The sequence below is a fragment of the Branchiostoma floridae genome, chromosome 4 (genome assembly GCF_000003815.2).
Source record: "Branchiostoma floridae strain S238N-H82 chromosome 4, Bfl_VNyyK, whole genome shotgun sequence".
Taxonomy (NCBI): Eukaryota; Metazoa; Chordata; class Leptocardii; order Amphioxiformes; family Branchiostomatidae; genus Branchiostoma; species Branchiostoma floridae.
In genome coordinates this window covers 32663510-32675089 of record NC_049982.1, presented here as the reverse complement: position 1 = coordinate 32675089, position 11580 = coordinate 32663510, and the positions used below count along the sequence as shown (strand labels likewise).

General features: G+C 43.2%; 1 protein-coding gene across 1 annotated transcript; it reads right to left on the bottom strand.

The window, feature by feature from the left end:
• Positions 1-7033: 7033 nt before the first annotated feature.
• On the bottom strand, positions 7034-9360 carry LOC118414602 (homeobox protein zampogna-like). Its single transcript, XM_035818757.1, has 2 exons — positions 8456-9360; positions 7034-8179 (listed from the first exon to the last, which is right to left on the bottom strand). The coding sequence occupies exons 1-2, from the start codon at positions 8826-8828 to the stop codon at positions 7749-7751; spliced, it is 804 nt and encodes a 267-aa protein (XP_035674650.1). The 5' UTR covers positions 8829-9360; the 3' UTR covers positions 7034-7748.
• Between the last annotated feature and the right edge of the window lie 2220 nt (positions 9361-11580).

Below are 11580 nucleotides of genomic sequence, written 5' to 3'. Positions count from 1 at the left end.
TAACACGTCTTGCCAACACACCAGCCGCCCTGCCGGCTCGCCGCGCGGGGCAGCCGCAAGAGGCACTGGGCTCACATTTGTGGGTGGTACGCGGCTTGGGTAACACTTAACTACATCTCCATCTGTGCTTCAGCACAAGATGTCGGCAGCGGACGCCGCGAACACATTTTTCCTTCCCGACTATTTCGCGAGCTCGTGAAATACTTGGAGCGATCATTTAAGTGAGAAGGGCAAGATTTTTGGTCCCGGGTTCGAATCTCTTGCGGGGAGTGACACTCTTGGTTATTACCCAGGGAATGTGTAAGGGATCCTACTGGGCATGGGAGGGAATACTCAATCGAGGATGTAATTACTAAATCGACTTAATTAACAACGTCCACAGAAAGAGGCGTGGTTGGTCTTAAGTGCTTGGAATGTACAACACGACCCACCGCAGCTACTACCCATGGTACAGACACATACGCACTGAAACGAAAACGGAAGATAATATTTCTGAAAATACAAGGAATTTTTGACAAATTGGGCCAGGATTCTAGTGCATACACAGATCGTGCTCGCCCGATGTCACACATCGATATATTTTGCTATCTTGCTATAATAAACCGCGCGCTTGGCATACGGGTAAAAATAACAGAGACTGGGAAACGGGATACGTGTAGTGTAGGGGACTACTGCCCATTACCGAGCAGGTGTCCGGGTCGGACGCGGGGTGCCCGGCGGGGTTGGGGGGGAGGGGGTCCGAGGAAATGACTCGTGCCCTACCCGGGCGAAAATTCCTAATTGCGACAAGGTGGAGAGATATCCCCAAATCCCCAGGCAAAGGTTTATGGTAGGCACTTAGGTGCAGATTAGAGACATTATCCTTTGCGGAAATCGTAGACGCGAAGGGATTATCTCGCACACGATTTACGATGGTCGCAACGACATCAACCAAGCTGTATATGAAAATAATCACGAATCTTGGACATGCACTTTCTTGTATCTGTAAATGTTGAAAAAAATCATAGAAGCGAAGTTATGGCTTCTAATAATCTCAGATTGCCTCGGATAGGTTGTCAGAAAAAAAGGAGGCAAAGTTTGAGAAATTATAGAAAATCTATATGTATTCAAAAATTCGCGACCTTTCTGCTAATTGATGTTGCCGAAATTATTGTACATGTACTGAAATGATGTTTCTCTTCACTTTAAGCCTCGTCTTTCAACTCTCCTCTATTCGTCTTTCTACTAGTAAATCGCTGTATGGCCTACGGCGTAAAACACCCCCGGCGCTAGCTAATGACTTACAAATTGGTCCGTAATTGTTGTACATCCTTCATTTCCAACAAAAGGTTGGTGGACGCAGCCAACAAGGGCACACGAACCACTCCGGGCGATGCCATCACGTCCATTTGGTTTTTGTCCACAAGTGAATTAAGATCGGCATGATATTTGCAAAAGACCTGGTTAAAAGCTGTGTCTAAATAAACCCACCTCTGTCAGCCGACATTCCAAAGGTTAGAAACGAGGGGGGAGAACGCCAGGCGATTGGGTGAAGAGTTGTCGGTACATATAACCACTTAGTCCCAATGTTTTCCACCGCCACTCGAATGGCTTTTTGCTCAAACAAACTTTCCCCACACAAAATTCGGGCTTGTGTTACATGTCCGGTTTTCTTGCAGGACTCTTCAGTAAATGGCACGGAGTGTAGCACAAAACAAACGCTCACAAAAAGGTTGTTTCTAAAAAGCCGCTTGTCTGGAAACCCCTGTCACCTTAAGAAGTCTGATAAAACTCTCAGAGAAACCGGAGTGAACGAAGTAACGACTACTCTTTCTCTCCCTGGCGGAATACATGTGTCTAGAATGCTGTAACAGGCCGGTTAAGTGCCCTCTCCGTCTGGGAAGGGCATGTTCTAAGTCAAAATACTGCTTAAGGCGAGTTCGTGTTCGAGCTTTGAAGTCTTAAACACCAGTCAGTTAGGGCAAGCTCGGGTTCAAAGTCACGGGCAGCAGACGGTAGGGCCCGTCACCAGTCTCCTCTGTCCTACCGCGTGCTACAAACTTGTTATTTACACTACAAATCAGGAAGGATTGTAGACTTCCTCTTAGAACGTACACTCCTCTTAGACAGACTTGAAAACCTGAATATTCCTATGTTAGATTTAAATTCGTTATCTGATAGTTCTTTTGTTTATCTGCTACTTAAAGGATCGGCTTTACTGACATCTGATATAAATTCCGAAATTCTCTCCATAACTCAATCATATTTATCCGAAACAAAACGATTTTAGAATTGTTTTTTTTACTATCCTTATCATTTACTATTGGTAACATAAGCTTATCCGTCCGTTTCTTTTTAGAATTAGGCGTTCCCGTACCCGTTTCATTTTTTTTGTCCTATGTTGTGTTGTTATTTTGTCTAGTGGTGTCTTTAATATAAGCCTGTGAGCTTGAGTGGGGGCACCACTATGTATTGTACTGTATAAAATGTTGCAATAAAAAAAAAAGGATTGTTGTAGGTAGTGTACACTCCACACACCTAGATGTAGACGATTAAGGATAAACATAAAGGTATGTTACTTCCGTGGTGATAAAGAATGACATTTTACTTATCATCAGCATTCTTATGAAATTATATATATATATATATAAATTCATATGAGTCTATATCAGATGAAGAGCTGAATCGTTCCCTTATAGTCATATTTACTGGATTTATGTATTCATAAAAATACTGTATCTGTGTTTGAATAGAGCCATATGAGAATAGAAATAATTTTCAAAACCTCGTTCGAATGAAACTTTAAACTTGTTCTGGAACTTTCACTTAATTGTGTAAAGTACGATTTGATATTTTCATTCTATTGTTCATCAAAACATCATCACAAATAGTAAAATGTCAATTACTCGGTAGCGTCAATCCTGTTTAGAAATCGCTCGATATTTTTTATTTATATTGGTGGTATAGAAATGACGCCAGGTAAGCTACTTAGGTAAGTATGCTCGGCAAGTTTTTCTTATCAATACTGTGAAGATATTTTACTTGTAGGTCTTAAACGTAAAGCATTTTCATTGACATCGTCATATATCTGCATAGGTTTGCTATATGATGTAACCACAACTATCTTTGTACGACTACTCAATGCCAGGAGACAAAAGAAAATATCAGAGCAAGCATATGTAATGTATGCTTCCAATCAAATTTCAAAATTTCGAATCTATTTCAAAGATTTCAAACCATGTTAAGTAGTTGACACTTACTTAAATTCTTAACAAAACAGTGAGATATAATGTGTACATTTCTGCAAATCAATGCATCCACGAAAAGGACCAACATCATTTGGAAAAGCATATTTCTGTTAGCAATACAATTTGTTATCAAGTAAATGTTACAATGTTGAAACCAGGACCATCCTTCCAAGTAAGTAAAATATGGAATTTGTTTCTTTCTGTCATAGAGAAGTCTGTTAATACTCAGAGAACAAATATAGAAGAAAACGAAGTCTATGTTTCTTCGAATGACCAATACTATTAATACACAGTAAGAAAGGTATACATTGTACTTGTAAGCTTTTCAGCACAGCTTATATAGGCTTCTCCAGCATTCTATTGGAATAGAACGTTATCTCGTACCTGTTATGACCCTTCATCCATAAATTTATGTGCAAAGTTTCTGCCTTTTGACAGGAGCTATATATATACACATATATACATACACATTTAGCGCAGTGGGGAGTTGATTCAGGTGGCGGGGTTCAGACATATGTGGACATATGCACGATGAACAGAAACACATGTCTTACTTATCACGTTCAACAACGAGTCAACATGAAAGCAAGTCTTTCAATTTTTGATGGTTTAAAATTGATTAGTTTAATTTTTTTCTAGCCGTCTGATCATGAAGGGTGAAACTTTTAAAGGGAATATTTCCGGTTCGAAAAAAGAGTCATTTCGCATGATGACCTACACATTCTTTTGGGATTTGCTATAAGGGTAAACATCTTTAAGTGTTTAACCACAACAGTAAATATAAAGTGTTTGCGGACATCTTTGTATGTATTTTGTCCCTCGACTCTTTGTTTAAGAAAATCTGCATATCTTTATCTTTGAGACGTGGTACAAAACACTGCGGCCGAGTTAGATTTAATGTTGAGGGAGTTGGGGTCATTTTGTGATCGTATTTTCGGCTTAAAAAGTCATTGAATGTTTCTTGGCGTTCGTGTAAGACTTGATAAATCGGATCCAGCGAACCACAGGGAAATGTTATGGTCCGATTACCGATGGGGAAAAAAGGAGTAATCCAAATGGAGTTTTAAAGTCGCCATCATGGCATGCCGAATCCACGGTAATCTAGGACTTAGCGCCGGGTATCGCGAAAGCTTCTTGTTCCTCCCCAAAGTTTAATGAAAACATTGTCCTGACAGGGGAATCTCGGTGGCATTTACCGGCCTGACAGATAAGAAAACATTGGAGCAATATTTTTTCTTTCAATTGGAGGAAAGTGGCATGTAGTGACCCTCCAATTGACTCGCCTGACGTTTCCAAGATGGCGGTTCCACCACGGACGGCCCGTGCTAGACCTATAAACATTTCTCTCAATCCTTATCTCTTCGATCTGGATCCCACAAGACGGTAAACAGATGCTTAAAGGCTGAAGAAAGACAAACGATTTTGTGAGTTACCGTTTGAGGGACGTGTACCTAGCTAGGCCAGCAGCCTGTCCATTTTACAAATGACAAATTTGAGATATTCCTCCTTTTTTCAACATGGCGCTACAATTTTAACGTGTGATCATACTAGGATTTGTCTAGGGATTTTGGGGGTGCTTTTGTTAGCTGTTGGGACCTGTCAGGGGGACACTTTGGGGACCAGCGGAGGCAGTGAGCCGTAGAATTGCCGAAATCTCCCAGTCAAGACTCCCCACGACTAGACAACACGAGAAGGAACGCACAGGTAGATGACTGAAAACGTTCTCAGAATTTTTGCGGTTCCGCGTCATCGGCTCGACAACCTAGGTGGGCTGGACGGCCGAGCTCTCGAACAGAACAACCCGGAAATATTACCCATATTTGCTAATCTCGACTTAACCTGCTTTTTAGAAATTTCTTGATCCATGCTAAGAGGGTAATGAGGGACAGCCTTATGGGTCGGGGTTGAGGAAATGTTTGGTCATTTAGTTTAGAGATTTCAGCAGTAGTAGAGTCTACAGATGGACAAGGCTTTACTAAAATGGAGAGGGCCACTTGTCAAAACTAAAATGTGCCGAAGGACGAAAATGTAATCCAAAATCTCGCTTATCCTGGTGCCCGAAACAAGTTTACTACATTTATGCATTTACAACATATCTGCCCAAGGTAGTATTTTTCATTGTACAAATACATTTCAAATAGCGAACGTTCTTGTTTAACCTCTCCAGACAGAGAGGTAACTAGTGGTTTGGCTTTATCTGACAATAAACCCTCGATTTAACACCACATATCCGAAATTGTCTTTTCCTGTAGAGAAATACATTTCTTTCCACATCCATATAAGAAAATTTTCCCTAATAAGAGCGAAAATTGGATGTCATTTTAAGTCTAGTCTATCAACAAATAACGGTAGTTGACATAACCCTATCACTGATATCTTCATACAAAACAAGGTTGAAGTTATTTTTCATAAACACTGGCATCTGTCATTTTTCGTAAAAGTCTGGCGATTTTGTGTGGGCAGTTTCTGCATGATAAAATCCCCGTGTTTATAAAACAAAATACCATATGAGCGGTCACATCACATTTCGGACTTACATTTCAATTATATTGCAATATACGAGTCTTAAACATGTCATGTGGTAGAGAATTTTTTGTGAAATCTTGGATTTGGACTAGAAAACAGTTTCTCTGTGTTATTGCGAATGTCTCGCAGAAATAGCACGGGTGGTTTGGGGTGATTTTAGCGGGAGCAGTCGACGTTTGGCTCGGGACAAAGCAAACAATCTGTCCTCGTTACATGACGTTGAGACGTTCCTTACGGCGAAAAATAAGCTAACTGTCGGCTGAGGTGTGAACAATACTGTTTGTGAAGTTAATCCTCCTTTCACAATGCGTAAGTGGCACCCCCTCCCACCGCACCACAATACAGGACATGCCCTCTACTTGTCGGGCAGTCCCGCTCGCACCTACACTACAGGTGGGGCACTAGTCTTCAATTTTCTCTCATATAAACACAAAAGGGGCGACAATTGCACCACAGGTGACCTTCTGTACCTCTTACTTTGGACCAGGCGATCGGGCGGTGCTTTTGCCTGTGTACGTATACTTGTGAATGACGACCCTATTTTTCTGCACCCTTTGTTTGAGAGTGCTCGGTACCACCTGCTTGGTAGCTTCATTCTCGTGTGCTTGTGCTTGTGAGCTGTGGTCAGAACCGGACGCGGATGGCTGGCTATTAAGTCTGGACAAGTGACTTGACAAGATGATACCGAGGGACAACCTGACAAGCGGTTTGACAGGCTGGAGGTCAGCTAATAGCCGGAATGATTCTGTTATGTAGCTAGCTAATCTGGGCACGATTCTAGTCCGCGGTAACGTAACAGACTAACTACTAGTCCCCGGTCCGACTCGCCCACCTGAATCACGGCTTGAAACACCCGCACACAAAGCCTAATCAAAACTCAAAACACCGCCAATACATTTTACACCGCTGTCAACAAACAACGAAGCGGATGCCTAAAGAAAAGAGAGGAACGAAATACGAAAGGCCGGAGTTTATACTTTGTTCGGTAACGGATGACGGAGCCCTAGCCTAGTGGAAGAACTGCCTATCGTTTCGCGCTAGAATCTCTCACAAAATAAACACTTCCCCTTAGATCTCTTCTAAGCGGCTAACAACGAAAACTCAACAAAAGGGGAGGGTAAAAAGACAGGTCATTAGTTGCAAAGTTTTCAGAAAAAACTAAACGACGTTAACTACATTTGAAGAAAAAAAAAGTGCCTGTATCTGATGTCTAAAGTTAATACAGTAGATGATCTACATATGAATCAGTGAATTACAAATAAAGAGACATACGAAATGGATTTACTAGAAAGTCAAGATGTCTTTAATCCCTGTTTCCATCTCTAGTATTCTGATACAAGGGGTGGACATGCGAGATTATGTTTGAGGAGAGATAAGCCGATCTGTTAATGCATGTAATGAGTCCCGTGGCGACCGCTCTCCTAACAGCTTCCGCACATCACTATCTCGTTCGCCCTGCTATGACAGGCGTGGAATTAGGAGTCCAAATCTCCTACAAATCACACTATAAACACTGTATATGTCTCGGTAAGCCATTCGATACTGATCTACAGTATCGACTAAGTCTAGAGGAAATAGCTGGACATCTAAGAGCAGTGTCCCCACAGTCCCAATCGCTTACACATCTATCTTTTGTGTCAGAACCGACAGAAATGTTGTCCGAAACAATATTGGCAGTAACGTGGCATAAGAGCAATTTCTGGTGTTAAAGCAAGCAAATTAAGGGCCATCATAGAAACCTTACCGTGTCAACAAGTCCTGCTTTTATTTGCCTGCACTTAGGTAGACCTAATAAAGGCACATGTCTACTTTCTCACCGGGTCAGAACAATATTGAGACCGAGGATGCACACTTACGCTGGCCCAGCCCCTAGTGCATCGGTCCGCACGACCTCGGCGATGTCCGACAACTCCACCTCCACAAATCATTCTTCAAAAATGCACATCATATAAATACGACAAATTTACCAGTCCTGTATGGTTTGTTTTTTGTCCATCACGTCATTCCATGGGCGAAAACGTTGAACGGTTGTGTACATGTGTGGGGGAGGGCATAGTACGGGTGGTAGTAGTACACGGGACTGGTCATAGTGGGTAGCATAGACGGTCTAACCAGGTCCTCGGGACTATATTGTCTTTGGTTATCCTTGACAAGTACTTTCACGGCAACTTTCTTAGCAGTCGGTGGCGTTAGCAGTTCCTGAGCCATCTGACGACGTTTGGTTTTGTACCTTCTGTTCTGAAACCAGATTTTTACCTGGGTCTCCGTGAGCTTGAGCGCCGCGGCAAGGTCCGCCCGCTCCGGGCCCGAGAGGTAACGTTGGTGGCTGAACCGGCGCTCCAACTCGAACACTTGAGCGTGAGAGAAGGCGGCACGAGAGCGCTTCTTCCTGGGTTTATTCTGTTGCTGTGACTTGTCAGACTCGTCTAGAAGACAAACAGGAGAAAAAGGGAGTGAGCTCTCAGTCGACATTGGAGATAAATATAACCAAAGTAGTAAGTAAAGTCGGAAGCGTGGCTCGTGTAGTGATATGTTAGACTGATAAGTGATAAGCAACGCCTCCCACACAATTTGGATCCCGCCATGAGTGAAATTATGGGTATGGCGACGGCCTACTTGTCAGAACGTCTCCAGAGTAAGACTGCTGGAGACTAAACACGACATGTGCACGTACTGGTACCACAGAAAGGTAAACCACCTACCAGTTTTAACGTCCTCGTGAGAGTCCTCGGCCCCACTGTCCTTTTCTGGCTCGGGGTCAGTCGGTACTGTTTCCGTACTAGTCGCTCGTCCCGGCGGGGAGGGTTGCATGTTCAGGCCGACCCTTGCCTTCTCCTGTATCGGTGACAGTCGCTGCACGTTAACCAGCTCGACCTCGGCTGTAGTAGTTTTCGTGACGGGTTCGTGAGAAGCAGCGATAGCCTGGCTCGCCGTTCTCGGCGACAGAGCCGGGCTAACCCCGATGTTCAGTTGTTCCCCCACGGTGCCGGGAAGCTTCTCGTCTCGGCCGGGAGCACGCCGAGTCAGGATGTCATTGATAGAAAACGGAGTTAAGGAGCTAGTCTGGGCTTCCATCCTCTAGTCTAGCGCTGTTTGTGAGGGCACACACAAGCCTCCTTAAGTCTGTAGTATCCTCAGGCCGTCACACAAACAGAGTACCAGCAACATGCACAATTGTTGTATATACCACGTTGGCCTGTTTGGATCTCAGAGGGCCTCCGTAGGACGGCCGAGATTCAACAATATGTATTATTCATCTGTAATAATGAAGTACAAATGACGTTTGATAGAAGATTGACAGCACCATAAGGGCACTCGATCGATGCTGGGTGGAGATAAAAACATCCCTGCTCCAGCGAGCCTCGCGATTGGTGGGCCTCGCTATTACACCGAATTGTTGGCGTTTTTAAACGTTTTAACAGCATGTTAAAGTGGCTCGGCCCCACTCAATTACCCACCACGCAATGCAGGGCCTCGCCGCAGGCCGGAAGAAGCTCACCGTGCGAAGAAAGCCAGCCAAGTGCCCTCAATTTGTAACGTAATTGGGAGGATTTCCACCACAACTCGCCCGGACTTTCAGAACATGCCCCCTCCCACTAACTCCCAGCTTTGATATAAAAGCCCAAATATATCCTCTGTGATGTCTTTTGAGGCGTTAATAGAGGTAAACGTTTTATACCGCAACGGTAGCACCGCTCAATGTGTCTATGATTTGCTCCCGGACTATTGTCGTGTATTTGCCAATTGTTTTAGCGCTGTTAAGTCATTATTAGGTTGTCACTCTCCTATTGAATTAGGGTTGTTTCTTGGCACCTTGTAGCCGGCTTAGTCAAATATTGGTCAGTGCTAAGCCGAGCCCCGTGCCACTATGGGTAATTGAAGTAATTTCTTTAAAGCCACAACAAAAAGGGAGTGAGTTTGAGGGAGGGGGCGGGCTGGGTGGTCCACGCCAAATTTTTTGTGGTCTCAGTCAAAGATGGATGAGTCGCTTCCCTCGGTTGGAGAAGATGCTATCTTTTCTAGCCAATCAGAACGTAGGAAACACACGTGCTTTAATTGGAGAGATGTCCCCCGATATAACCCGGTTCGCCCATTGGCTAATAGATTGTCAACTGTCAATCACCGACTAATTTACGTTTCGCCATAATCCACCTGCTAAGTAGCCGACGGGTGTATCAACAAACATAGCGGCTTATTTTGCCACCATCGTTTTTTAAAAATTCTTTTTATCCCTCACTACTTTTCCTCCTGTCCTTACGTAGCCCAAGCTATTAGTGGAGTCTACAGTTTCCAGTGGATGCCCACCGGTCAGTTTTTTTAGCGCCACGCCACAACAGGCTCGCCACACAATGCTATCTCCCGTGCAAATCTCGGCTCCGTGGTGCCCGTTAGTCTACCAGTCCTCCCGATTGTTGATAGAAACGGAGGGAGAGAAAACCGGACTATTATTGTTACAGAGACGCCCTCAGTGGTGTATGTAGAAACCAATGCTAAGTACCCTAAGAGGCATTCCAGTTTTCGCACGGCTTTTTGCTCCTCCTATGCGGGGGATAATTCCTTCCTCTAGTTGCTACATTTGAACAAAAGATCACATAATTTGTCTACCTGAGCTAGCAGGTGACCCCGCCCTCTAATCGCCCGCTATACTTACGACACAACAGCCGTATTTTTGTCAACTTCCTAACAAAAACACTTATGTAGGTCAGAAATTCCCTTCCAAAGGGAGTCGCATCTACATTTCTTTCGCTCTCAATCTCAATCTTGATTGTTCCCTGTCCTCCTGTATCAACTACGCATGTACTTGATTGATTATAAACTTTTAAAATCTATATATTCTTTGATCTTAGGCTGGTATCAGCCATAGGTCTTTGTCAGAGTCACTAAACACACAGTGCTACCATAGGTACAAATGCAAAAGACATGAAATAATATTTGTTCAGAGATAGCGCTTCACATACACTTAAATATACGTTTATTTCGTTACCAACAACTTAATCTTATTCCTTACAGTTCTCTATTCTATTTCTTCTTCGCCATAAAATCTTTTATAATAACACAATTATTAAAGAAAGTCGATATTATTTACAGCAAATTGTTTGTGATTTAGAATTAAAATCAGAGAGTTTAGAATTACGTGCCGTCGATTGTTTGCTATCTGACATCGGGTCGCTTACCGGGTCATGGTGGATCAAAAGAACAAATTCCGTAAGTACTTATCTCACCGCCTTATCTTAATGCTAAGTAGATCACTACAGAACACTTTTGGGATCTTAAGTATTTTTCTTTTGACATTTCTTTTTAGATGCATCGGCGTCAGCGTTAAATGTAAAATACAACAATACCAGTAAACTTCGTAAATAAAACTATTCTGTACTGGGTTTTTTTCTCAAAACAATGGCAAATGATAATTAGATAGAAAAATCAGAATGAACAGAAAAGAGAATCATGAATTTTCACTTGCTACATTTTCACTTGTTTCGCATTCTTCTACCAGATATCTGTTTATGAGAAGACGTCAGGGCATTGGAATGCCATTGTGTTCACCTGTGTTTTATCTTGATACACCTTTCCGTATCACCGTCCCAGGCTGACGACACCGTCAGGTGATATTCTGACCCAGCTTCAAGATCTGGGTCCAAGGTAGGAGAGGGTATTATGGGATGCCGTTTGTTTTAGACAGGCCCAAGGTGTGAATGTACCCCAGCGCCCTCATGCGACAACTTCAAGTGTTTCTTTTCTTTCTCTCCTTGCAATGTCGGCTCGGACGATTAAGTAGTTTGTATAACGAGTGTCTTGTTGTAGGCGCGCATGCGCAACACACAGATAC